Below are 27,512 nucleotides of genomic sequence, written 5' to 3'. Positions count from 1 at the left end.
GTTCAACCTTGGCCCAAACTCTGTGGAACTCACTTCCCCATCATATTCGACACACCCAAGATTATATGAGGTTCCGCAAAGCTCTAAAGACGTGGCTCTTTTCATAATACCAACCACAATCATTCTGTAGCTACTAACCTAGCATCCAACACCTAATTGCCGCAATGTGATCGCGAGCAATGTCGCTACTGAATACACCCAGTGACTTGCTACAAGTGACCCACGCCGGTAATCTGGAATATCGATCTCCTTAGATACTAACTCGACCAAACACTCCCAAGGCATACCACTAAGCTTACTCTCTGCTCTACACCTTCACACAATTAGAGTGCAGCTACACCCCTTGATCAATTAGGCCTAGCTGCTCACATACGAACACTACCCCATTGACAACTCATCACTCTAATAAAACGCAGCTATACCCCATGACAAACCGGCCTAGCTGCCCACTTAAGTGTCCTTCAGGCCTACCAAAGTTAGAACCAGTCTGGATGTCAACCTGCCAGACTGCACACATTCAACTGATGTCAAAGCACCACACCTAACGCTAGGATTACCATCAGGCAATTACATCTGCTGCACACATAGCTGGTGCACCCATGCACCAAACTACAACGTCCTCTCTCAACTGACCTGGACTACGGTCCCGGAGGGCGTTCAACCTACCAGCGCTTTGAGGTCATATCAATGATATATAGAAAGCTATATAAATGCCAAATAACAAAACATAAAATAGATATTTCAAAAATAAAAAAAGCCTTCCGCCACCTTTCGGAGTCTAGATGTTCTTTGAGGCCATCTGTGAAAGTATTCAGTGACAAGATAGGAGACGCGCAGCAACTCTTCCCATCAATTCTAACAAGGCCATCCCACTGGCCTTGTCAACAGAGGTGGGAAACACTTTCAACCGGGAGGCCTACCAGGGAGCAATCCAGAGTGGGTCCTTCCCCTCAGGGGAATCTGTGGGATTTGAGAGGGTCCCAGTTCCTACCCCTCCCCCACTTGTGCCAGCATGCTATTATGGAGTCTGGATTCCACAATTGTTAGACACCATGCCCCTATACAAAAAGGTACACCAGACTCCCTCTGCTTTTTGCAGAGTCAACAAAAAGATCATCAGCCAAAATTATCAGCAAAGAGCAAAAATCCCTCCAGTAGCACCAGTGCTTCAAAAATCTTTGGCATCCTGAAAAACAGCAACCCTTCTGCTTTGAGCACTACCGGAGAACAGTACCAGGAAGGAGAGAGCATGTCGGCAGAGGACACGTTACACAGGCCAGAGCAGAACCGAAAGCGCTCCCCAGGGCTAGCAACAACACACTGCCACCAGTGCTGCACACGCTAGTCCAACAGGGGCAATTTAAGCAAACCAGGAAGTATAAAGAGAATGAACCTACCTGGCCAGGGAGGGCCAGAGGTGGGGGGGCTGAGTCCACAGCCGTCCCCCTAACACTAACATGGATTCTAAACACCTGGGCCCACCATCAGTTTTCCACGACAGGCCCGTGTGGCGAAAAAGGGGCAGAGCTTATCATTACCATTTGATAGCTTCAGTGATTGCGTCATTACCCGGAAGGGGAAAGTGGGGCTAGATTGATGAGGGTGAAGTGAACCAGTGTCAGGAAGAGGGGGTACATAAGAGAAAGGACAGGACATTTTGGGTTATTCGGGTAAGGCCAAAGAAGCCGAGGTGTTGGACAAAGACACCAGGAGGAGGTAGGAAGGAGCAGCAGAATGGGGCGGGGATTTCGGGAGAATTTGAGTTATTGGTTAATATGTGCAAGTGGTACTGAAGGGTGCATGTGTGTTACTGTGGAAAGTGTGGTTAGATAAGTTAGCATAGGAAGTGATAGTGAAGTGAGTGCGACTGGGTGACAGGAGTGTGACTAAGCAACAGGTGGGCAGAATGGGATAAGCAGAAGTGTGAAGCAGGGAGTAGTAGTGTGGAGGAGGGAGGAAGCATAACAGAGAGGAAGGTGCAACATCAAAGGGTGGAGGGGAGACATAAGGAGTGAGGCACATCCGAGGATCAGCAGAGAAAGGATAGGCGGGTGGAGTTGGAGGAGGAGTGTTAGGATGGTAAGGAAGGGTCCCCAAGATTACGGAGGGTTCCTGTTCCATGCACCATACTGATGACGAGGTTGGGCCAAGCTGGGCATCATGTTGCAATTTCATAGGTATCAAAGTGCTAGAAATTGATACATATTAGCTTGCACGCACGCAGAACGATAGGATACATTACTCACCGTAATCGTATTGTTGATGCCTGTATCTGTTTGGATTCACATGCTATGCATAGGCCAACATCTAGTGGTAGTCGCAGAGTATTCGAAACTCAAAAAGGGACGTCGACTGGCCGTGTCAGTAATAATATCCCTAGTGTGATGTCCATTGCACGTCGAGGTCCCTCAGATTGTTTTGTTTCTGACTAGAGTAGCGTGAAGTGTAGCTTGAGTACATATGTAATAAAGCAGAAAATAGCAATAGAGCAAGAAACATCTATGCACCTTCGACTCCAGAGGGGCACGGGGGGGGGGGGGGGCGCATGTGAATCTAAGCAGATACAAGCATCAGAAATACGATTTCAGTGAGTAATGTATCCCTTCTGAGGCTTGTGGATCTGCTCTTAGATCACATGCTATGAATAGATCAGCAAGCAGTATCTGGAAAAGGTGGGTTGTGAGAAGGTACAGCGGCAAATAGATGTTTTAGCACTGCTTGTCCCACCTGTAAATCTGCTTTAGAATGTGTGTCAATGCAGTAGTGCTGAGTAAAGATGTGTACAGAACTCCAGTAGCTGCTTTGCCAACAATAAATGCTAAAGTAGCTCCTGTACCTCTGGGAGAGTGAGCTCTTGGGGTGAAAGGCAGGGTCTTCTTTGATAAAGAATATCATTATCAAAGATGGATAGTCAAGTGTATAATATACACTTGACTATCCATCTGGAGATAGCGTTCTTTGAAATGTGATCCCCTTCCCTGCCAGTTGCTATGGAAACAAAGAGTTGATCTGTTTTCCTTATAGGCTTTGTTTTGTTTACGTAGTACAAGACCACTCTCTTTACATCTTGTGCATGGAGGTTTCTTTCAGCTGGGTTAGATGGATTTTGAAAAAAAGTAGGTAGTTCAATGGATTTGTTGCCATGGAACTTGGATATGAATTTAAGTGAAAACCTAGGATGTGTTCTAGAGACCACCTTGTCCTTGTGGATTATAGAGAAAGGGTCTTGTACAGACACTGCATGTAGCGCACTAACCCGTCTAATGGCACCAATGGCTACTAGAAAGGCAATCTTGTAGGTAAAGTGTTTTAGGCTGGCTTTGTGCATAGGCTCAAATGGCGGACCCATGAGCTTTGAGAGCACAACATTAAGGTCCCAACCTAGTGGAGGGTTAGAAATGGGATAGTATAGTCTCTTTACTCCCTCCATGAAAGCTTTAATAACAGGAACCTTCCACCAAGACAACTCGTTTTGTGGAGTATGCAGACAGAGCCGCTAGGTGTACTTTGATGGAGTCAAATACTAGACCAGAGTCTAGTAGGTGAAGCATCTAGTGTAGAATGTTGAAGGGGAACATTCAATTGGGTTTAAGGAGTGTGACTGGCACCATATTACAAACTTTTTCATTTGTTGAAGTAACAGTGTCTGGTGTTGGGTTTTCGTGCCTCTCTTAGGATATCCACACACCTTTGGGGAAGTTTTAAGTGCCCGAACTCTATAACTTCAGGAGCCAGGCTGCCAAGTTCATGGACTAAGGATGTGGATGGAGTGTTGTTCCCCCATGCTGGGGCAGCATGTTGTAGGGGCACGGGAGTTTGGTTGGTTTGCACATCGCCAGTTTGAGCAGGTGTGGAAACCATGGCTGTCTTGCCCACATTGGAGCCATCAGGATTAGCGTGGCTTGTTCCTGGTGCATCTTGTGCACTATTCTGCTGAGGAGTGGTGTTGGTGGGCGGGGGGAGCATAACCAAATTTCCCTGACCAACTTATCCACAGGGTGTTCCCCTTGGACTCTGGTTGGGGAAACCTGTATGCAAAGTCTGGGCATTGTTTGTTTTGGCGAACAAGTCTTAAGGGGATAACCCCACAGGGAAAAATATATTGTCTAGAATATCTTTGTTGAGGTGTCACTCATGTTCTTCTGGAAGAGGATTTCTGCTTAGAGGATCTGCTGGAGCATTGAGTTCCCCTGGAACGTGGAGGGACTCGGAACATGTTCCGCTTGAGTGCTCACTTCCAAGTTGTTTGGGACAATCTGGCCAGACTTGAAGAGTGTGTGCCTCCCTGTTTGTTTAGGTGGTGCTGTCTGTGAGGACTTGTACTGTCTGACCTAGTAGATGCTGCTGAAAAGATTGCAGAGCCTCGAGTACTTAAAGTTATAGAAGGTTGATATGGTTTTGGGCTGTGGGGTGTGTCCACTGCCCATGAGCTGTGTGGTGAAGGAAATGGGCTCCCCATTCGGAAAGTGTGGCGTCCATCGTTAGTATCACTTGAACTGGTGGATTGCGAAAGGGTTTTCCTTTCAATAAATTGTCTTTGGATCACCAGCGAAGAGCCTGTATCAGGGTTAGAGAAACAACCACTAGATCGTCCCATTGTCCACTTGCCTGAGACCATCGATTTGCTAACCACTCTTGCATGAGGCGCATGCGCAGCTGAGCATGTTTAACTAGGTAGATGCATGAGGCCATCATTTCGGAGCAGGCGCATTGCTTTGCGTACAGTTATCGGGTGACTTGCTAGATAGTGAGGTATCTGTAGCAGCATGTTCTGAACTCTTTCGTTTGAGGGGAGCACCAGACCTTCCCTTGTCTTTATAACTGCACCCAGGAATTGTTTTGTTTGACTGTGTACTAGACTTGATTTTGTCTCGTTGATGGAGAAACCAAATTGGAACAGAAGGTTGATAGTTCTCTGGGTGTTGAATTTGCAAATTTGAGGGGTCTGCCCTGTTATTAGCCAATCGTCTACATAAGGGTACACTGGGATGGACTCTCTGCGTAGGTGCGCTGCCACTAATGCTAGAAGTTTTGTGAACACCCTAGGAGCTGATGCTATGCCGAAGGGGAGGGCCTTGAATTGGTAGTGTTCTCCCGCTATCTGGAAGCACATGTATTTTCGGTGTGCTAGGAACACTGAAATATAAACGTATGAATCTTTCATATCCAATGTTGCCATGTAGTCCCTATGCTTTAGAAGGGGAATTACCTTCTGAAGTGTTGTCATGCAAAATTGTTGTGGCTTGACATACGTGTTTGCTGGGCGCAGGTCTAGTACTGGGCGCAGTGTTAGGTCTTTCTTTGGCACAAGGAAGTACGTTGAATAAATACCCTTGTTTACCTGGTTTGCTGCCCGAACTCTATTGCATCTTTCTCCAGCAGGGCTTTCACTACCTCCAATAATATGTGCCTCTCTTCCGGTGTCATCTTCTTGTGCTTTGGCGGGTGGTTGGTTGGCTTTTGTAGAAGTGCTATACAATAGCCGTCCGCCACAGTGGACAACACCCACTCATCTGACGTGATCTCCTCCCTTGCATTGGTGAATTGTGACCGCCTACTGGAGTTGCATGGGAGGGGACCTGGACCATGGTGTCATTGTTTGGGTGGGGTGGAGCCTCTGGTTGAGGAGGCTCTACCTCTTCTCCGGGACCTTTTATAGCCTCTTTGAAAATTCGAGGAGGAAGATAGTCCCTGTGAGTTGCCCCAGGATGATGATTGGTTACCCTAGCTGTAACCGAAAGATCGTTGAGGGCCCTGCCCACAGAACCTTATCGTGTTGGAATATCCCCCCCTTGCACAGCTTGTTGGACAGCTACCCAAGAGATTTTAGGTTGTCTTACTCTTTTTTGGCGCTTTTAAAGGCATTCCCAACTGCTTTACTGAACAGAGCATTGGATTCAATAGGTATGAGTAACGTGGCCTGTATTTCAGGTTTAAAACCTGATTGCCTAACCCTTGCTTGACGCTTGATGAGTGCGTCTTCAGCTATGATACAGCCTGTGTTTGTTTGTTTATTTATTTATATTGTGCACCAGACCCAGAGGTATCAGGGCGCAGGGGTTACAAGGAGATTTGCAGCTTAGTTACCGAAATAAATTACAATGCCAGACAGATATAGAACACAATCAGGTGGTTACAAATGGCAAACAGATATAGAACACAATCAGGCATGGATAGGAATAACAATTCTTTACACACAAAGTAGACGCACAAGCAAGGTGAGCTATATTGGAGAGCATTATGGCAGCAGCATGGCAAGCTAGGGATAACGCGATGAGGGAGGCCAGGTATTAATGATCTGTTGACTTAAGCCAATAAATGCAGTTGAGTCTAAAGTTCTCTTGTCTGTCCGCGTTGTCTGCGGCCGTATCTTTAGAATGCAGTTGGCTACCTGTTTGCCTTCGGTTATAGTCTTTAGGAGCTGAGATTTTAGGGGCTCTGGGACTGTCTCAATTTCTAGTAGCAGTTCATCCCGCTTATGGCAACTGTAGCTAGCTAAAAGGGTAGTATTGTTGGCTATCCTAGTCTGATGGGCAGCCGGGGAAGCCACTTTCCTGCCAAAAGTGTAAATATTTTTACTTTCTTTATTTGGTGAAGCCTCTGCAGAGGCTAGAGGCATGCCTGCCCTTTTCCTAGTTGTTGTAACCACCTGGAAGTTGGGTTTCAGCTGACCCCTGATGTATAGAGGGTTGGTAGGGGGTCTGAACACCTCGATGCAGGGATTGACTGCTCAAGTAAAGTTAGGCGTTAGGAGAGAGGGTTGAATGTGCCTCTAAATAGATTGCAGCAGGGGAATGAATTGTGTTGCAGACTTCTTGTCTCCAAGAATGTCCTCCACAAAGTCCTCATCAACTTGGGCGTCCTTGGTGTCTATGTTAAAACGTTCTGCGGCCTTGAGGAGCAGGATGGATTTCTAAACTCTGGCCTGCTGGGCAGAAGTTTGGGAGACCACCCGAGGTTTAGTGAAACAGGGGAACCTTCTGGACAAGCCAGACCCATCTAGGTAGGTAGCTTGGCAGGCGGTCAAGACTAAGTCTGAGGAGGGGTGAGAGTGATTGGAAGCCCACAATGAGCACTCACAACAATGAAACACAATTACTCTTAGACAAGTGTATATGAAAAATATCTATACATTTATTGTCGGCTGGACCAATAGACGAAAGTAAACTTTAGGTATATGAAAACAGTTATCACAAAAAATCCTTATACTACATAACATATATACACTAAATTTCCTAATCCAAAACAGAAGTAAAACACAGCCTCAACCTGTAAAGAGATGGTTGAGTTAACACACTAGGAGCATTAGACAATTCTTCCTTCCCTAACTTTCGAGTCCAGCCCTAAGAAGAGGGGAGCCTTGTGCTCTAGAGTTGTGCGTAAAAATGCACGATCGTGCAGACAGAGCAAATCTTCTTGGGAGGGCTGTAGCAAGTCAGGAAGGGGCTCGAGGTGATGAAGAATTGAATCCCACGACTCAAATAGGACCTGCCCTTTGTGGCAGAGCAGTTTTCAAAAGGCGAGAATAGCTAGGGAGCGCAGGCTAACCCAGCCAAGATCGAATACCTTTTAAGGGCTATTTGTGCATAAAAGTGATCGGTTGTGCCAGGGGGCCACCAGGAAGTGATGCAAGTTCTCAACGACCCTCTGCACAGTCCAGACCAAACTTTGCCAGTATAGTCGAAGTCGCTAGTAGGTTTGAGTCCTGCAGTTTTGCGGCGCTCTGGCCATCAGCGGGTGCGGGATAGAGCAATTGTCAATAACGGGACAGTTGCCTTTTCTCAGCTTCTGAAGGAGGTATGAAGAAAATGGTGCAGCAGGCTTCAGGGCACAGGACAGCAGAACAGCAAGGCACCTATAGCGACCGTCACCAACAGGTAGTGATGCGGGAAACACAGATGCGGGAAGAGTTATGCACACTCCTAATTTGGGATCAAGAGAAGCTAGACCTGTGAAATTTGGAGAGGGCACAGGACCTCAAGTAAGCAATGTCCCATGTGTCGGGCTTCCAGTGGAGATGACAGCGATTCTACGGGATACCCTAAGGTAGAGCTGGACAGTTCACTGGATGGCCCAGAACACCTCGGAAGGGACTCATTCGGTGGGTGAGCAGGGGGCGCCCAGAGTAGTTGTTCCCACTACTCCAAAGGGGCGTAGCACCCTGGCAGGCCTTCCTGATCAATGAAGAAAACAGGGGTCCGACGGGACAGCAGAGGGCAAAGGGTGCCAATACCTTCTAGTGTGTCAGCAGCGGTTTCACAAGTCTGTTTCTTTGTGCAGGATACTTGGCTCCTTCTGTAGTTCGGGGAGAACTCAGGTTATAGACCTGGAATGGATGCAGAGCCCCTTCCCTTATTAAGATTAGCTTTGCGCCAAAATTAAGGACTACCAATCAAAGATTTGCTCTCATGCAGGCCTCCCAGTCGTGGACCAATCACAGTCTACAGCGGTCTCAGTCGTTCAGACACTCCAGGTTACTGGACCTTGGTGAAGGCAAGGGATAAAATGGCCATGGAACAGAACAAAAGACTTTGTGGCTCAGCCATTTCTTGACCTGGCCGCAGTCTTGAACCAAACGCGGTAAACGCAATGTAATTAAGTAAAAAGAAGTAAAAGTTTCCCCATGACAAGTGAGGAAAAGCCCAGGGGAGCTTAGTGGAAAGCTGGGCTCCACTGGCAAAAGTCAGGATAGGAAATACAAACAAAAGCAAAAAGTTGGGGGGAGGGGGGCCACAAATGGAGGGAAAATTACACCTAAATGAAATGTTTCCTAACAGGGAGTCAGCCACTGGTTGATCTTGATGGTCTGGTGACTGCAGGATGTAGACATCATCATAATATTGGTCTTGGTCATTCTGGTCCTGATCATACTGGTCCCCTTGATCTCCTTGAGAGCCAGTGTCAACTGACCCCGAGGTGTCTACAAATATAAGTCCTGGGAGGGGAGGAGGAGCCGAGGGGTAGCCTGGCTCTGGATGGTGGTGCTGGGCTGAGAAGTGTCCAGGCATGCCTTCTTGGCTGCTGGGTCATCCCTAGCTACCATGAGTGAGATGGGCCCTGGAGGTTAAATTGTTCTGCAGGGTGGCGGTCCATAAAGTCTACCTCTTCATCGTGACCCTATCAAAGCTCTCTGGGGTCCACTCAGATGACCATGGAAATACTGAAGTAGGAGTGTCCTGTAAGGGTGCAGGCTCTTGTGGTGCATGATCCCTGAAAGAGTGTCTGAGGGTGTAGCGTGTCCTTAGATTTAGAGGGGCTATTATCTTGTGAAGTATAGAGCTTAGATGGTAGAGGCGTCAAATTTTTACTGGATTTCAATGTCTTGGATTTTGAAAGATTTTTTTTAATAAGTTCTCTCATTTTCGAGGTAGTGGAAGGGGCTGTCGAAGTGCCTTTTGGTGCATGCCTTTCGGCATGCAAAAGGGCGTCTGTTTTATGCGCTGTGTCAGAAACTGACTTCTGGGCCTGTTTCGGAAGTCTGTCATGCGGTGAGTGTGATGGCCCAGAAGACATGGAGGATGTTTGAGGACCTTTCCTTTGACAATGCGTGGCTTTCAATGGTCGACAGTCAGCCGTGGGATGTGTGCTTGGTGTGGCGTGAAGTGTGCATGCTTGAGTTGCCAGGTGTAGTCTCTGTATCAGGACTGCCGGCCTGGTTAATGGAGTTGGGGGCTCACATGTGGGAGTCTGTCAAATCCTGTTTGCCCTGGGTGTCACCTAGAACACCGACGCTGCCATCACTGGAAGCTCCCTCCACGTCAATGGAGGCCTCGGCCTCCATGACGTGGATGGCCCAGCGTTTTGGTCTGCAGTGTCCTTTAATGTTTTAGGGCGAAAGAGATTGCAAGATTTGCAGTTCTTTTTGGGGTGATCCCGTCGGAGACAGTTGTTACACACCCTGTGTGCGTCTACCCAGGGAAACTTAACCTTGCAGGATGGGCAAAACTTATAAAGTGTATTTTTCATGATTAGTTGAAATGGCAGCACTGGGAAGAGAATGAAATGAGGGGAAGAGATTAGGCATTCTCTAAAAGGAGACGAAAGTATGGCCACCCCCAACTCTGCCTACTGTGATGGGCCAAGTGAGGCCTGTGTAGGCCGCGGTCAGTGTCCGTCGAGGTGACTGTTCAGTCGTTGTTGAAGATGGCTCTGTCTGTCAAACTCCGCTGCAGAAGATCTTGCAGCGGGTGGTGGTTGGTTAGTGAAAGAATAGTACTAAAGTCTAAAATAAACTTTTTCTAATCAAAAGCCTCAGCCTGAGGAACTCTGCAAACTAGCGTCCGATCACAATGGTGGAAAACACATACATACACAGGGAATTCATGAATCTCGAAATATTAGCCTTTTCTCAATGAAACAAAACACAGAAGTTGGGGCACTTTTTCAAAAGGCACTTTTGAATTTTTAAACTGACCTTTCCAGGTTTTCAGACGGCGAACGACAGGTGAATGAGTAACTTTGCAACCTTTGCGGTCAGCAGCTGCAGAAATAGCCCTGAGTTTTTATGGTCTGATAAGTCTTGTATATTGTGAATGTAATCTCCTGCTGCCTGAGAGTGTGACAGAAGTTTCGTTATTTATTTTGGTCAGTGGTAAAACTTGGGCTAAGTTAGTGCTTAAAGCTATTTAGGAGTTTCTCTTGTCCAATAAAGTGGGAGTGTTTGCAAATTGGAAGGTTTAAATGGAATGGTGACCTTGGAAATGAGATAGCATCATGAACAAAGAGACATCATTCACCCACACCCCTCGTATTGCGGGAGTAGCCATGCGAGTCATGTGCAAATCAAGAGTTAGGGTTTAAACGGCTAAGGCCAGTTATCGCTAGTAAACATTATGTTTTCAATGCCAATGTTTAACCATGTGTACGTCATGACCTACTATGGACAAATCATAAAAAGAGGTGTTTTATGACTATGATCTGAAGACAATTATTTAGATAAAGCTGGCCAATGAAAATGTAGGAATTGGGGAAAGATGGTATTTCTTTGAAGAGGGTGTTATCCAATCATGTTTGGCGGGGAACGACTGCAATAAAGTATTTGGGAGTGTTGTAACTGTTGCAAAGCTGTATAAAAAAGCATGATCGTCACTCCCAAAACCCGAAAAGCCCGCGCGGGATGCTCTAGCTTCCCCACCCTTGCAGCAACCCACTGGAATGCTCTGCCTTTTCACTTAAGAATGATAGACTCACACCTTGCCTTCCGCAAAGCCATCAAAACCAAACTCTTTATCTAGTTGACTACGTTCTTTATGCAAACTGTATACCTAACCACTGTTTACTTGCTTCGGATTGCTACCTTGCTTTCTTCTGTTTCGCACACTATCTCTACCTTCTGTAACTAAGAGACTTTTGTTTACCTTAATCAAAATTGCTTACATATTCTTGTAACAGCGCCTCGATGCCCACGGGCTGCAAGTGCGCTTAACAAATGCAAATAAATAAAATAAATACATAAAAATAAAAGATGTGAACTGATGTGGTTTGTTGAGACTTTGATTAGTTTGGTCCTGCAACACCATCTAACTGCTCCCCGAGAATTGTACAATACATTTGCTTTATGTACATCCATGTGTGCCTGTTTGGGTTAAGGTGATTAAAGGCCCATCTGCACAGGAGTGTAGTGCAGGAGTGAGTGCAGAAATGGAACGTGACGTAATGACTGAATGCAGCAGGAAGAGCAATTTCCTATCCCTACTGAAAAGTAACAACTGGATAGAGTAGGGGCAGTTAGGAAGTCTAGTTACAGAAGGTACCCTGCCTTTAGGTTCTTATGTCTAGTATAAGCCAGTTTTATACAGTAGATACTAACTTGGGGTTAGGGACGCCAGAGTTAGAAGAGGTGTTAAACAAGGGGAGAGAGAGTGAGCGAGAGTTAGTGAGTGGGAGTGAGGGAGTGTAGTGTAGTGCGTGAGAGTGACCGAGTGAGTTTGAGAGTGAGTGAGTGTATGAAAGAGTGAGTGTGAGAGTGTATGAAAGAGTGAGTGTGAGAGTGTATGAGAGAGAGAGTGAGAGTGTATGAGAGAGAGAGAGAGTATGAGAGAGAGTGTATGAGAGAGTGTGAGAGTGTATGAGAGAGTGTGAGAGTGTATGAGAGAGAGAGTTTATGAGAGAGAGAGTGTATGAGAGAGAGTGTATGAGAGAGAGTGTGAGAGTGTGAGAATGTATGAGAGAGAGTGAGAATGTATGAGAGAGTGTGAGAGTGTATGAGAGAGTGAGTGAGAGTATGAGAGAGAGTGTATGAGAGAGAGAGTATGAGAGAGTATGAGAGAGAGTGTGAGTGTAGAGAGAGAGTGTATGAGAGAGGGAGAGAGAGAGTATGAGAGAGAGTGTATATGAGAGAGAGTGTATGAGAGAGAGAGTGTATGAGAGAGAGAGTGTATGAGAGAGAGAGAGAGAGAGAGAGAGTATGAGAAAGTGTATGAGAGAGAGTATGAGAGATAGAGTGTATGAGAGAGTGTGTATGAGAGAGAGAGTATGAGAGAGAATGTAAGAGAGTGTGTGAGAGAGTGTATGAGGGAGTGTGTATGAGAGAGATAGTGTATGAGAGAGAGAGTATGAGAGAGAGAGTGTATGAGAGAGATAGTATATGAGAGAGATAGTATATGAGAGAGATAGTATATGAGAGAGATAGTATATGAGAGAGAGTGTATGAGAGAGAGTGTATGAGAGAGAGAGTGTATGAGAGAGAGTGTATGAGAGAGAGTGTATGAGAGAGTGTGAGAATGTATGAGAGAGAGTGTGTGAGTGTGAGAATGTATGAGAAAGAGTGTGTGAGAGTGTATGAGAGAGAGAGTGAGTGTGAGAGTGCATGAGAGAGTGTGAGTGTATGAGAGAGAGTGTATGAGACAGTGTATGAGAGAGAGGGTATGAGAGAGAGTGTGAGAGTGAGTGTGTATGCGAGAGAGAGAGAGAATGAGAGAAAGAGTATGAGAGAGAGAGTATGAGAGAGAGAGAGAGAGTGTGTGTATTAGAGAGAGAGTGTATGAGAGAGAGAGTGGATGAGAGAGAGTATGAGAGAGAGAGTATGAGAGAGAGAGTAAGAGAGTATGAGAGAGAGTGTGAGTGTAGAGAGAGAGTGTATGAGAGAGTGAGAGAGAGAGAATGAGAGAGAGTATGAGAGAGAGTGTGAGTGAGTGTGTATGAGAGAGAGGGTGTATGAGAGAGAGTGTATGAGAGAGAGTGTATGAGAGAGAGAGTATATGAGAGAGAGTGTGTATGAGAGAGAGAGAGTGTATGAGAGAGAGAGTGTATGAAAGAGAGAGAGTGTATGAGAGAGAGAGATAGAGAGTATGAGAGAGAGTATGAGAGAGAGAGTGTGAGAGAGAGTGTATGAGAGAGAGAGTGTATGAGAGAGAGAGAGAGTGTATGAGAGAGAGTGTATGAGAGAGAGAGAGAATGAGAGAGTGTATGAGAGAGAGAGTGTATGAGAGAGAGTGTATGAGAGAGAGTGTATGAGAGAGAGTGTATGAGAGAGAGTGTATGAGAGAGAGTATGAGAGAGTGTATGAGAGAGAGTGTATGAGAGAGAGTATGAGAGAGAGTGTATGAGAGAGATAGTATATGAGCGAGAGAGACTGTAAGAGTGTATGAGAGAGAGTGTATGAGAGAGAGAAAGAGAGAGAGAGTGTGAGTGTATGAGAGAGAGAGTGTGAGTATGAGTATGAGAGAGAGTGCGAGTGCATTGCGAGAGAGAGTATGAGAGAGAGTGTATGAGAGAGAGTGTGTGTGTATGGGAGAGAGGGAGAGTATGAGAGAGAGTGTATGAGAGAGAGGGTGTAAGAGTGTATGAGAGAGAGAGTGTGTATGAGAGAGAGAGTGTATATGAGAGAGAGAGTGTATATGAGAGAGAAAGAGAGAGAGAGTGTATGAGAGAGAGTGTATGAGAGAGAGAGTGAGTATGAGAGAGAGTGCGAGTGTATGCGAGAGAGAGTATGAGAGAGAGTGTATGAGGGAGAGAGTATGAGAGAGAGTGTAAGTGTGTGAGAGAAAGAGAGAGAGAGAGCGAGTGTGTGAGAGAGAGAGAGTGTAAGAGAGCGAGAGAGAGTGTATGAGAGAGAGAGTGTAAGAGAGGGAGAGAGTGTAAGAGAGAGTGTGTATGAGAGAGAGTATGAGAGTGAGAGTTTGTGAGTGTATGAGAGAGAGAGAGAGTGCATGAGATAGATAGTATATGAGAGTGAGAGTGTATGAGATAGTGTATGGGAGAGAGAGTGTATGAGAGAGAGAAAGAGAGAGTGTATGAGAGAGAGAGTGTATGAGAGAGAGTATGAGAGAGAGTGTATGAGAGAGAGAAAGAGAGAGAGAGAGTGTATGAGAGTGTGAGTGTATGAGAGAGAGAGTGTGAGTATGAGAGAGAGTGCGAGTGTATGCGAGAGAGAGTATGAGAGAGAGTGTATGAGAGAGAGAGAGTGTGTGTGTATGAGAGAGAGGGAGAGTATGAGAGAGAGTGTATGAGAGAGAGAGGGTGTAAGAGTGTATGAGAGAGTGTGTATGAGAGAGAGTGTATATGAGAGAGAGTGTATATGAGAGAGACAGAGAGAGAGAGAGTGTATGAGAGAGAGAGAGTGTATGAGAGAGAGAGTGAGTATGAGAGAGAGTGCGAGTGTATGCGAGAGAGAGTATGAGAGAGAGTGTATGAGGGAGAGAGTATGAGAGAGAGTGTAAGAGAGTGTGTGAGAGAGAGTGTATATGAGAGAAAGAGAGAGTGTATGAGAGAGTGTATGAGAGAGAGAGAGAGAGAGAGAGAGAGAGAGCTCTTAAACCAATTGGAAGTCTGCTCGGTCATCCCTGTCAGACTTTGGAGCAGAGTCAATAAAATGACATGGTTCATGGCATCAAAGGCTGCAGTGAGGTCCAGCAAAATTAATAGGAGCATCTGTCCGTTGTTTGCATTAGCCATTAGGTCATCCCAGACAGCAAGGAGGGCAGACATCATGCCATGCTTGGGGCGGAAGCCCGATTGAAAACGGTCTAAGATGTTTTTTTCTATATAATCCTGGAATTGCAAAGTGATTGTTCTCTCCAGGATCTTTGCTGTCCAAGAAGAGTTGGCAACAGGCCTAAAGTTATTCAGTACTGAAGGATTCAAGGAAGGTGTTTTAAGAGTGGTGATATTAAAGCCTTCTTGAAGGAGGTAGGCACTGTGCCCTGAGAAAAGGATAGATTGATAACTTCAGTAACCATTTTGGCTGATGCTGCGATAACGAAGGAGGGCTAAAACAGCCTCAGCAGAGGTCATTGGTTGAGCGAAGGAAGGACAGTTGTGGTTCTGTAAACTTCCCTCAGGGTTGAGACACCGGACTCCTGTCGGACTTATTAGAACCGTTCCGTGTTTCATTGTCATCTGGCCCCGATGGTTGGTTACAACCAGAGGCAGATTTTGTCCTTTAGTGAGTTTTGAACGTATTTTATTTTAGAAATAAACAAGACAGAGTGAGAGATATAGGCAAGGGGGTTGGAGACAATTCTTGATGGGCCTACTGTATCACTAAATTGAAACATATATCAGATGTGTTGACGGGGAACAGGGCTTTTGGTGACTCGCATACCCATTCTTGTGCTCTCAAAGGCTAAATAAAGCAAACATCTCTCAGGCACTGAACACCAGGCTGTTGGCTCTCATTCACCCATCCATGCCATGGAAAAACCAGGTGTGGAAGACCAAATTTCAGTGGAAGACTTAAAAAACAATGTAAAATTAACCAGGTTCAACAAAAAGAATATTCAAGTGGATTTGGCATCACTCTGGGAAGACTCTGCTACCCTTACATTGAGATTCTCTGTCCCTGACATCAAGGTTTTCGAACTGTCATAAAACAGTGCTAGCACAAGTATCCCCAAAGTAACCCATCTTATTCTGAAGGTAGGCCACGTACATGTGCATGTGTATATGCAACTGTTAGGTGGCCCATTTGTGCCTGTTTGAGCGTATGGTGTCCATGGAAAAAAGTAAGATTGATCATTTTGGTCAAACTATCAGGTCACCATTTATGCACCTCTTACTCACCTCCAGAGTTATTGGTAGGTTGTCTCCTCTTGGTGTCCTGAAGATCAACGTGGCATAAATCACCACTGTTTTCTGCTCTTAATGCAAAGACCGAGGTGGCAATCAGAGGACCTGTTTTAAAAGCAAGACAAATTGTGTCATTTACCTGTAGCTTCTTGTACATTGACAATATGTCCAATAGAGTTTGCATGAAACATGTGGATTACAGACATGTTTATGTGTTTTAGGCGCACCAATATGTGGCAATAGTCTAACTGGAGGTAGGCATTCAGCTATGCTCAACTTGCGCTTCCCATCATAAAATTAGGTCAGGGCCAAGTAACTAAGCAGTACAAAAAGGGTACCTCTCAAGAGCCAATTAGGTTAAATTCATGCATTCACATCTATGACTACCATCCACACAATATCTCGGATATAAAAATACATACCAGAAATAATGTTAAATTCATTTACCTCAAAGGGAGTCAGGTCAGCATGAGTCTTCTTTACGCATATGCCAATAAAATGGAAACCCTACTTAAGTATTTATTTTTACCAGATGCGCTATTTCTGGAAATTCATCCAATTATGAAATATCTGCTGCACTGGCAGAAAAGGATGCCCATTTCCAGAAAGACCACAGGTTATTTCTCTTGAAATCCACTAGCATTATTATATATTTTTTCAAAAATCTATTTGAATCATCCTTTCGAGAATATTAATGTTGTACAGAGTAGCCGTGCATACTGCTACTGTAAAACAAAATGTAGACGCACAAAAGTAATTCCCGACCCTTTAGTGCATTCCAAGGAAAGGTTAGGTAGACTACTGGAGAGGTGGTCAAACTTCTTGATGGAGTTAAGATTCTGAAGTGTCTTCAGAGGCTTTTCAACATGCGCTATTCCTATTAATAGAGCAAGCAGTAAATACCCCACGTGGAATTGGGTGGGCAGCACAAATATGCAGTGTTTGGAAATACTGCATGTTCTACTGTTACTGCCCAACTTGTAATGAGGCCTTACATATTTTATTTGTAACCTTGCTGTCGTTGAAGAAGAGGTTGAGGCGAGGTGCATTTCATGCTTCTATTTTTTTTTCTTTTTGGAAATGTGCGTGTTAGAATCTGATATATCACAACAGGGGAGTTGCTAGGTCTGGAAAAGACCTGGGGCTACTCTGATGTCAGAACTGTTGGGACTGGGGGCTTGCTAGTCTTTTGGCTTTAGCTCCTGAGATTCTATCCGGGGCTACAACCAAAAGATCAGGGGCTATAGCCCCCTTAGCCCCCCCCTAGCAACGCCCCTGTATCACAAGACTGAAGGTACCATGAGGGGATCAGAGTCTATACAGTGGATCATGGATGGGGCAGATGCAACTGTAATTATGTCATGTAATTATACCCAGAGTGGCAGAAATTCTCACGCAGGCCATGGTGAAACCCTACATTTTTTAACTCAATATCAAAAATGATACACAGCGGTATGATAGAAAAACTGAAAAGGCTAGGTCCTTCTGAAATCCTGGTGTGAGCAGGCCTGTTTCCAGGCACTGTCTGGGGAGAGAGGGAGAATCCAACCACTTCCCCCTGTGAGGGACCAGTAATGCGAGGTGGAGAACTTTTGGATGATTGTTCAAAATATGCCATTTTATTAAATTATAAATGTTATCAAACACCTCACTATCCCTGCTCCGACAATGATTTCCCCGCCTAACAGAACTAAAGGGAAACACTCGCACAGGATGTCTGGCCCGCACACTTAAACATCAAATACACAAATAACATATATTGCTATTCAAACAACAACAGAGATATTCACAGTTTCTTGATAACCTCTTAGTAACCTGGGCGAACTCCCTTGCCCAGGATACAAGGTAAATTCACGTCCAATGTTGAACAAAAAGAAACAAGAAGTCCATGTAGGTAATACAGTCTCAATTCAGAACTTAATGTTTTAATGTCAAGGTAACATCTCGTTAACCAAAGTTCCAACAACAGCAAAACTTCCCCTCTTGGTGATAAGATTTTCCACTTCACCAAAATAGCATCAATGTTATTCCTAGCCACAATGCTTTTCCACAGCTTCCAGTTGTCCAAGGAGAATTATCACAATTAAAAGGAGATACAACTTCTACAAATGTTAGTGAAACAAAGTTCTTAGTTAACAGTTATTCTTGGTTAACAGTTAACATGTCTCTCTTTATAAGATTAGGATTCACAGTAGGTGTCTTTGTCAGGATGACTTCACAGCACTTTTATTTCTACGACTTCAACTTCTACAATTGTTTACCATGAGGTCATACTTCTTTGCCTCATAGTATTCCACTTCATTTGTGCTACTGAAGTCTCGCATCTACTGACAACCAAATACACCACCACAGCTTCAGCACTTTGGGACACCACTACAGCTTCACTGACTAAACAGGTTTGGCTTACGAAAAGATTCACTTTCAGGTACTGCAACACCTTCAAATAGGCAACACCGTCTTCCTCTGAATATCCCTCTTGCAAAGGGACAGCCTCTTTGCCTCTCTGGTCTACCTGCAACCAACAACTTCTTATTACCTTTAGGACACAATTCTCTTCCTTCTATAGTCTTTGGCAATGTAGGTTGTAATAATGTCAAAGGATATTTATAAGTAGCACGTTTCCCTTCCCCAAACTTGCCTTCATCCCTCTGCCAACTGTTAGCCAAAATAATTACCCAGAAGTTTTGGTGTCACTCTCTTGGCTTCAAGTAATGCTTCCACACTTGTATCTTGGGCAGTGCTAAAGTTCCTTTGGCTCACAGAATTGTTTAAACTGCTTCTTGGCTTTGGAAAACACTGCTTTCAGTCTCAATAGGGGAATACTATTGGCTTGGACAATGCTTGCTCTCTCCAACTTCAAATACAATAGTTTGAACACTTGACATCTCTCCAGAAACAATTGTTGTCTGCATGAATAATAATTCACGGTTCACTCTTCCTTTGAGAAATTTAATTAGGCACACGTGACCACTTCTTAATACATTTTACAAGGGTTAAAGGTTTAACAATTGCTTTTCCACAGCATTTGCTCTTCACGCGAGTGAAATATAAATACTCAATCACATGCAAGTGCTACATTTCAAGTGTTCCATGGTTATAGAATGAACGAACAACTTTGCCACGCTTTTACTCTTACGCAAGTGAATTCTAAGCTGGATACTGTTGACGGCAGTGGTCGCGCAAGGAATCAGAACATCAGGTTTAACTTGCTGGCTTTCGTTTTCCTTTCTCAACACGTTGCACCACTTCCGCGACTTCTGGCTTCACTTGGAACCCACACTCTTCCTCACTGAAGGTGTCTGCAGTCTGACCACTCAATTAAGGAGCCCCTCTCACTCCTGAGACCCACAGTTTCACGACAGCAACTCACCACGGTCACTGGCACGCTTCTTAGTGCGCAATCTCTGCAATTAGGCTCAAACAGGGAAAGGCATCTTTCCTGCATGTCTTCCACTGTGCAGCCTCTGCACCTCAGAGTCTGGCGGAACAGGACCATCACAAAACAAGCAGGTGAAATCTGCTGGATCAAAGTTCTGGCATCCCTTTGGTTGTCCCACTTCTGCCTGGATTGCCCACACTGTGCCTTCTTCCTTCTGCTTCTACTGCATACACACAGCCAAGGTTCCAGCTCCTAATTGCCTGCACCTGAGGGGGCTTTTTGTGCCTCTTAGGTTCCTTCAGGTGTTAGGCTTTTGCCCGACTACTACTACAGAATGACCCTTAAACCCTCTTCCTCGTTCCAGTACTTATGGATTATGGGACTTGTAGTACACCCCCCCAAGGTAAGGATCAGGAAGAGTCTGCCTTTCCCTGGCCACTTGGGAGGAGACTGGTGCCAGATTGTAGACGCCCTCCGAACCCCTCCTTACCTTACATTCCCAGACCTTACTGGGCGGTAGGGGCTATTGAGGGCAGGGCCTGCACAGGGCGGACCAGAATCGCAAGATTTTTCCAGCAGGGAGGCAGGAGTCCAAAGGCACACAACGGGATGCGGCGGTGGCAAGACCGAGGAGGGGAGTGAAACCACTAGCTCATCAGGGACTTATTATGGGAAAAGAGGCTTGCAGAAAGGCAGTAGCAGTAGGGGACAGCAGTCCCCTATGGATGCTCTTTTCATTCATGCCCTGAACAATGCAAGCCATGTGGATCAAAGTGGACAGGCTTAAGGCCCTTTTGGGAGTTTCTTTGCCCTCCCACTCATGCCCTCCAGTATAGCTAGGTAGGATTGACTAGGGAGAATGAGCCAATCCTGAGATAGGGAGGAAAATGTAAGGAGGCAGTAAGAAGGGGTTAATGGGAGGTTACAAGGGTGAAGTCGGAGGTGGAGGGAAGAGAACCAAGAGGCCAAAATGAGGATGGAGAAAAAGTGTGTAGGTGGTTTGAGAGAGGGGTTCTGTGGAGTGGATGTGCGTGAGAGGAGAGAGTGAAGTAGTGGTAGTAACAGGTGGCGTTATTGAGATGAGTGAAAGGTAGTAGTAGTTGTAAGAGGTAGTAGTGGGAGATATTAATAGTGAAGTAGCTGTTGAAGAGAAGTGGCAGTGGCAGAGAGGCGGTAGTATTGATAGAAGTGCAGAGGTGGAAGTAGTGAGGTGGTAGTAGAAGAAGAGTGGAAGTAAAGAGGAAGTGGTAGTAGCAGAGGAGCAGTAGTAAGCAAGGAATAATAGTGGAGAAGCGGTAGGAGGAAACGTGGTAGTAGCAGCTGGGGTGTAGTAGAAGTGGTGAGGGAGGTTAACACCCAACGGTGTAGGAAGGCGTAGTGGTAGATCGGAGGGACAGAGGGTCAAAATAGAAGGAGGCTCAGTAGAAGAGCAAGGTAAGACTGTGGGTGAGTGATTCCAACGGGGCAAGTGCAATGCACCATTCCTAAACTCCCATAGAACACTAAGCAGGGATAGGAGAGGGGCAGTTAGAAGACCCCCTGGTTGTCAGTGCCTCTGGAAAACCATTTCAGCCTTAGCCAAAGGAGAACAACAGCAGGTGTTACCAAGCTTTAGCACCAGCACCAGCTGGTGTTATAGATACCTGGGCTAGGTGGAGAAGTAGCTCAAGGGAGGTGAGGGAAAGGGATGGTCCTAGCACCAATTTCCAAAAACACCTTTTTTGCCCCGAGTCTTCAGCAACTCCACCTATGTTTATTGTGTACAATCAACAATCAACACTGTTGGAATAGCTGTAGGTGCCCGAGTGGCTTTTAGTGACTCCACCCTTCACACTAGGAAGGCTACTGCTTTTCCTTGCCTCTGGGGTTCTCTCAGTGGTATGAACCACTGCTGTTCTCAGAGATGGAAATGGATTTTTGAATGTTTTAATCATCCCGGAATGGGGTAAAATAAATATTCATGTTGTGATTTCAACTATGCCCCCAACCCTGTGATGGATAGTACATCCACAATGCTAAATGCAATAAGCCTAGGGTAGAGACGCTCTGTGGTACTTTAAAATACATATGAAATGATGAAAAGCTAGAGAGGTATGAACACTACTAAAATAAAAGGTTTCTTTTTACTCAATGTTTCCAACTCACATATTGGCTACTATCATTTACTCCATGATGATTTATCAAGGGTAGATATTTTGTATGAAGAGATTAGTCTGTCAGATTATTCTCCAATAGTAATCTCCCTGTGGGTCCAGTTGTAGAGTACATGAAAAGAAACTGGAGTATCAACTGGCATATCCTGTCAGGTGGGCGTATCCACATTTAGATTGAGGAAGAGAATAGCTTTTCACCAAATATGGTGTCCGATCAGATGTCTTTCTTTTAATGTAGCAGGGTTTAGTGCGTTCATAAAAAGTCCTCAATTAAGCAATAAGCCCCTCGCAGGGGGGGCATTACCACTTCAGGTAATGTCCTGGGGCCCATAGTTACAAGCCCGAACACCCCAACCCGTAGGTCCAGGGTATTAAAAGCAGTTTTGAACAGAAAAAAAAAAAAAAGTTAAATAAATGGCCGACAGGGAAGGGAAGTTTTCCCTTTCCATGGCGGCCATTGACAAAAAAGTAAACCAAAAAAATGCCTGCCATGGAAACCGGGGAAGGGACTACACTTAGTCCCTTCTCTCTTTCCTTGATGTACATTAAAAAAAAGTTTTAAAGAAATGGCTTCCATAGAAAGGAGATAGAAAGGAGAGAAGGGAGTACATGTAGTCCTTTCTTCTTTTCCATGGCAGCCTGTCACGCTGGAGACCCATCACGTCCGCTCCTGAAATGTGCTTTAAAGAAGATAAGTGGGGGTTGGGCATGGGGGAGGGGAAATCTGTGGATGGGGGGGGAGGAGGGAGGGGAGGGGGACCACACTTACCTCATTCCCTTGCAGGGGAAGATGGCAGTCTCCAGCTGTGAGGCGGCTTGGAGCGGGGCAATTACCACTGGTAATTGCCCTGTACCGAGCCTTGCCCTGTACCGAGCCTTCTCATTGGCTGAGGGGCTTCCACAACCCCCACCTCCACCACCGGGTACTAATTTTAAAGAGCAGACAAAGAGATTACAGATCCTCCTAACAGAACTCATTGTGCTGAAGGAACTGTATGTACCAATAACAATATTAGCGTGGGTCAGAGACAATGCACAATAAGAGCATGGTGATGTTAATGAAACATGAATTTGCAAAATGAAATTAAAGAAATAGAGTTGGATGATGGGAATAAACCTCAGGAGCAATTACGAGAGCATCCTTGAGATGGTATCCATCTCTATATCAGGAAAATGTAAACTAGCAGGAAGTAGTGAATTTCTTGGAAGACTTGGCTCTTCCAGGACTTTCAGACAACACTTATGAACTGCTACATTCGCTATCATATGTAACATAATTGAAGCTGTCTATTTAAGGTTTTGGGGCTGGAAAGCGGAAATGGGGATAGTGAAGCCAAGCACTACAAGGATGTCATCCTGGGAGCAAAAAAAGCCAAATTGGAGGAGCACACTCTGGGAGCTAGATCTAGCACCAGAGAGCTGTTTAACATTTTAGGAGAGCTCAAGGGGAAATCCCAGGAACCTCAGTCACTTGTGAATGATGCATAGTGTCAGAAAATTCACAATAGCTTTGTGCTAAGGGTTAAATAGCACCAAGGGCCCATACCACCAAATCTCCATAATCGGCATGCGACTGGTGTAGAAGCTATGACTGTCAGCACTGATGAGATAAACAATGATGATGTCTTCTCGTTCAGGCTGGTTACAGATGAGGAAATATTGTCAATTGTCGAAAACCTCAAATCCACATCTTGTATGGGTGACATATTCCCTGCATCCATGTTTAAAAAATATTTTCCAAGCATAGCTGCCTCAGTTACATCTTTCATAAATCGTTCCTTTCAGGAAGGGGCAGTTCCAGAATGCATAAAGGAAGCCTGGATTACCCTCTACTGAAAAAGGAAGGGTTAGATCAGCAGGAACCTCTAAACTATCGCCCCATAACTAATGTCCTCTTCCTCCTCACGATCATTGATAAAGTTACCTGCATAAAATATGATACTTTTGTTGAGGAGAGGGGCATCCTGTCCAATGGACAATCCGGCTTTCGGAAAAATCATGGAACGGAAATGGCGTTGGTGGATGTTAAATCCATGCTAACTGGAATGGTTGATCAGGGCAGAGTGGCTATCTGCCGCATTCGATCTTGTTGATCCTGATAGGCTGGCGGACAGGCTCATTGAGGTGGGCAGATGCTCTAAACCAGCAGCAAATTGGTTTAGACCCTTCCTGGGACTGAGGAGAGCTAAGGTGGCTCATGGAGTCTTTTAGTTGTGGCGTCCCCCAAGGTTTCAGCGTGTCCCGCTACTATATAACATATACTCTAAGCCCTGTTTTGATTTCCTGGACGGTCTGGGTGTTAAATACGCAAGTTATGCAGACAACACGCAGATTGTCCTGGAACTGACATGTTCTTATGAGGTGGACTCTGTGCTGGGTACCAAATTTGTCGCCATTATAACCTAGATGAGAGACAACGTCTTGGCACTAAATGACAAGAAGACAGATATTGATTGCTGGCAGCACAGCTAAACTTAAGACTTTAGACCCCCAATATGGAGCATTCCCAGTTGGAGGGGCCACTGTTCAGGTCTCAAGCCATGTCAAGACGGTTTATAGACATAATTTCGAAATCAAAAATTTCGAAAGTCAAAAAGTCGAAAAAAAAATGTCGAAAAAAATAATGTCGAATTTATTTTTTATGACTTTTTTTTCCGAAATGGGGGGGTTCCCCCCAACCCCCGTTTTTTCTTTTTTTTTTGTTTTTACCTATTTTTTTTATATAAACTAGAGCCCAAAAAAAAAATATCGAAAAAAAAAATAATTCGACATTTTTTTTTTTCGACATTTTTGATTCGACATTTTTGACATTCGAAATTTTGTATTCGATATTATGACTGGACACCTGTCAAGGCATTGAGAGTGGTCTTTGACTACAATCTAAACTTTGACAAACATGTTGCCCATGTAAGTTCCAGTTGCAAGTATACAACTCATCTGCTGTAGCAGATTCAACCATACCTCTCAGAGGCCAACAGAGCCCTAATACCTACAGCGAACATTAACTCGAAGTTTGATTACTGCAACAGATTATTGGTTGGCACTACAAAGGTCAATGTAAAGAAATTGCAGACACTCCAGAACGGAGCAGTCAGAACAGATTGTGACATAGGACACTAGGACCATGTAGCCAATGCCTGGAGGAAGCTACACTGGCTCCCCGTTTATCAAAGTGTCCAATTTAAAGCATCCTGCCGAGTATACAAGGGCCTTGCAGGCACTGCACCCAGGTACCTTAAGTCACGCATCAAGAGACTGCCACAAAGACGAACCCTGCGCACCAACAACAGGGACCTTCTATTTCCACCACGTTTTAAAGACATATGGTGACCTGAGCTTTAATGCCTGGGGACCAAGGGTCTGGACGGACCTCCCCATTTCTATCAGGCAATTGCCATTGTCCGGCAAATTCAGGAGAGCCCTCAAAATCCATCTGTTTGACGGAGGTGGTATCTAGATCGGCTCTCCTGACTCAACCCATGTAAACCACAGACAGTAATCTTGGCATACGCCCGCCCATCCAGGCTATCTGTTTGTCTGTTTGTATTGTCTGTAAGTGCTACGAGGCCTGTGGGCGAGTTAGCGCTTTATAAACATTTAATAGAATAGAATAGAAGACGGTATCCAATTTGAGGAGTGATTCATATTTTGGGATATCGTTGGGCCTGTCCATTTAGAGGTATTCCGAAGTATAGGTATGGAATGGGTAATACTAGACCTTTGGAGGGTTTCAAAAATATGTGGTTTCCCACAAAATGAGAAACCCACAACTTAGAGCATTCTATTATCCAATTGCTTTGTTAAATGTTGATAGTGTATGTTCGAAGTTACTTTCAAAAAGACCAACAAATGAAATGTGTTGACGATATACATGCACTACATGTAGATGATACATGCATCTCCCTGCATCCTGAATTGGTTTGGTCAATATAACAAAATAACAATGTTGACAAAAGGCCTCCATATCTTCAGAGCAGTCCTGCTGTGTGTATGAGTAGGCAATGGGGAACTGGGCCGCTGTTTGTGGTAGACTTATGTAGTTATGCTGATCTTGGAATACTAATATGATAGCATGGGGAACACTGCATAGTGGATGTGCAGACAAGAAAGGCATTTAAGATGCCTTAATTTTGCTGTTATAGTGCAATTTGTAAAAAAAAGCGACAGGTCAGATATTTTTAAAACCCCCATCCCCCACCCACTTCCCAATTAAATATTCTTTAAATATCTACAAGTTAAAAAGGTTTTTGCTTTCTTGTGCACACTGTGGATGGGATCACCTACCTAGTGCAAAATAGTTCTATGACGTGGTGCTTCATCTATATATTGCCAGTTTCTCTGGTAACTGTAAGAAATGTATTCCCCCATCCTAAAGATTAGAAAATGGTAAATATTTGTCCTAATATTCAACCAAAACTGTAATAAAAAAAATAAAAATAAAGAAAAATATGGCGAATGGAGACAAACGTTTGATGGCAGATATTGGGGTGGAAATGAGCCTATCCCGCCCCCGCCCAGATGCTTCCAAATAAGGCAATCACCTTAAGAGGTGATATAATATACAGGAGGGGAGCAATCCACATTATAAGGCCACACGTAAAGGCCCTGCAGTGCCTAGAAGTAGATGCACGACCCTAGAAAAGCCCACAGCCCTCGACTCCATTTTGTAGCAAGCCCTGAAAAGGCTTACAATGCTCTTGTCCCTGCCCAGGGCTTCATTTCGCACTGGTGCCGTGCGAGCCTTGTTCCCACGGAAGTCCAGTTCTCTTCCTCCCTTTGGTGTTGCAAATATTCAGTATCATCTGAAAGAATGCGCCTTGTTAAGAGCGTGAGACAACACCAGGCTCCGCACTGTGTCCATCCATCTCCACTAACCTGCCAATAGGCTTTTAACCCCCAGCCAGCTAGGCTGGAGCCAGCCCCACACCACCGAGTTGACACTCGCATCATTGTTTCTTTCACCCACCAGGTCCCTACCTCCATTAAGTGTCCACAAGAGATCTAACCTGATGCTGCCGTATTTCTTCCACGAAGCAACACACATTCTATGTAACACGAGGGACCAAAGGAGGATAAATTAAAGATCAAGCCTTCGGGGTGGAGACCTTGCGCGCAGGAACTGCGGTATCAACGAAACCCAGAGTGTGTGGGTCAGTATGACTGTATTTCATCTTCCCTTCTCCTTGGCACGATTTTGTGTGCTGCCAACGTGCCTGCCACAATGACGTAAAGGAATAGTGTGCTCAAAAATTGTATTGTCTAAAAGATGACCCATAATCAAAAATATATATAAAAAAGATTTTTAAACAAAGTCCGTATATAAAGTTTTGAGCAAACGAAGCTCAAACTCAAAAATTTGAAGCACTAGGAGGCATCCATTTTGTGAAATGGATGAGCCTCCAGTGCTGCCCTTTCGGCACTAATGAAGCAAAAGCCAGCCAGCTGTAATAAACAAAAGCTACCACTGGGTGGCTTTTGCTTCATTGGTGCCGGAGACCAGAGAATGCAGGCAGGAAAGCTGCATCTAGGTAAGTGCTTATTTCTTTTTTTAAATAAGCACTGCAAATATAAAAGCCGTGGTTTTCTTTCTAAGTTTTCTGGCCTGGGGGAGCCCATAAAACTTAGAAAGAAAACCGCAGCTTTTAAAAACGTTGCATTTATGTTTGCGGTGGCTTCAGCTTGGAGTTCCCTGGGCTCTAAGCTCAAACTACCGCAAACATAAATACAATGTTGTTGTATTTAAAAACGCTGCGGTTTTCTTTCTAAGTTTCTCGCACTCCTCCAAGCCGGAGGAGCCCGAGAAACTTAGAAAGAAAACCGCAGCATTTTTAAATACAACTGCTTTGTGTTTCTGTCTGCAGCGGCTTTCACTTTGACTCTCCCGGGTTCTCCCGGGGGGGCCCAGGAGACTCAAAGTGAAAGCCGCTGCAGGCAGAAACACAACACGGTTGTGTTTTGAAATGCCACAGTAT

General features: G+C 44.9%; 1 protein-coding gene across 2 annotated transcripts in view; it reads right to left on the bottom strand.

Moving 5' to 3' along the window:
- The window catches only part of LOC138510519 (zinc finger protein 436-like), a 73,931-nt gene that overhangs the window by 35,130 nt on the left and 11,289 nt on the right, over positions 1-27,512 (bottom strand). For both annotated transcript variants that reach the window (XM_069626231.1, XM_069626232.1), the window contains exon 3: positions 16,003-16,113. In XM_069626231.1, coding sequence (XP_069482332.1) covers positions 16,003-16,113 — 111 coding nt within the window. The remainder of the gene's footprint in view (positions 1-16,002; positions 16,114-27,512) is intronic.

The sequence above is a fragment of the Ambystoma mexicanum genome, chromosome 6p, assembly GCF_040938575.1.
Source record: "Ambystoma mexicanum isolate Mex_15411 chromosome 6p, UKY_AmexF1_1, whole genome shotgun sequence".
In the NCBI taxonomy this organism is placed as follows: domain Eukaryota; kingdom Metazoa; phylum Chordata; class Amphibia; order Caudata; family Ambystomatidae; genus Ambystoma; species Ambystoma mexicanum.
The sequence above is the reverse complement of the archived record's forward strand: the minus strand, read 5'-3'. Positions and strand labels throughout refer to the sequence as shown.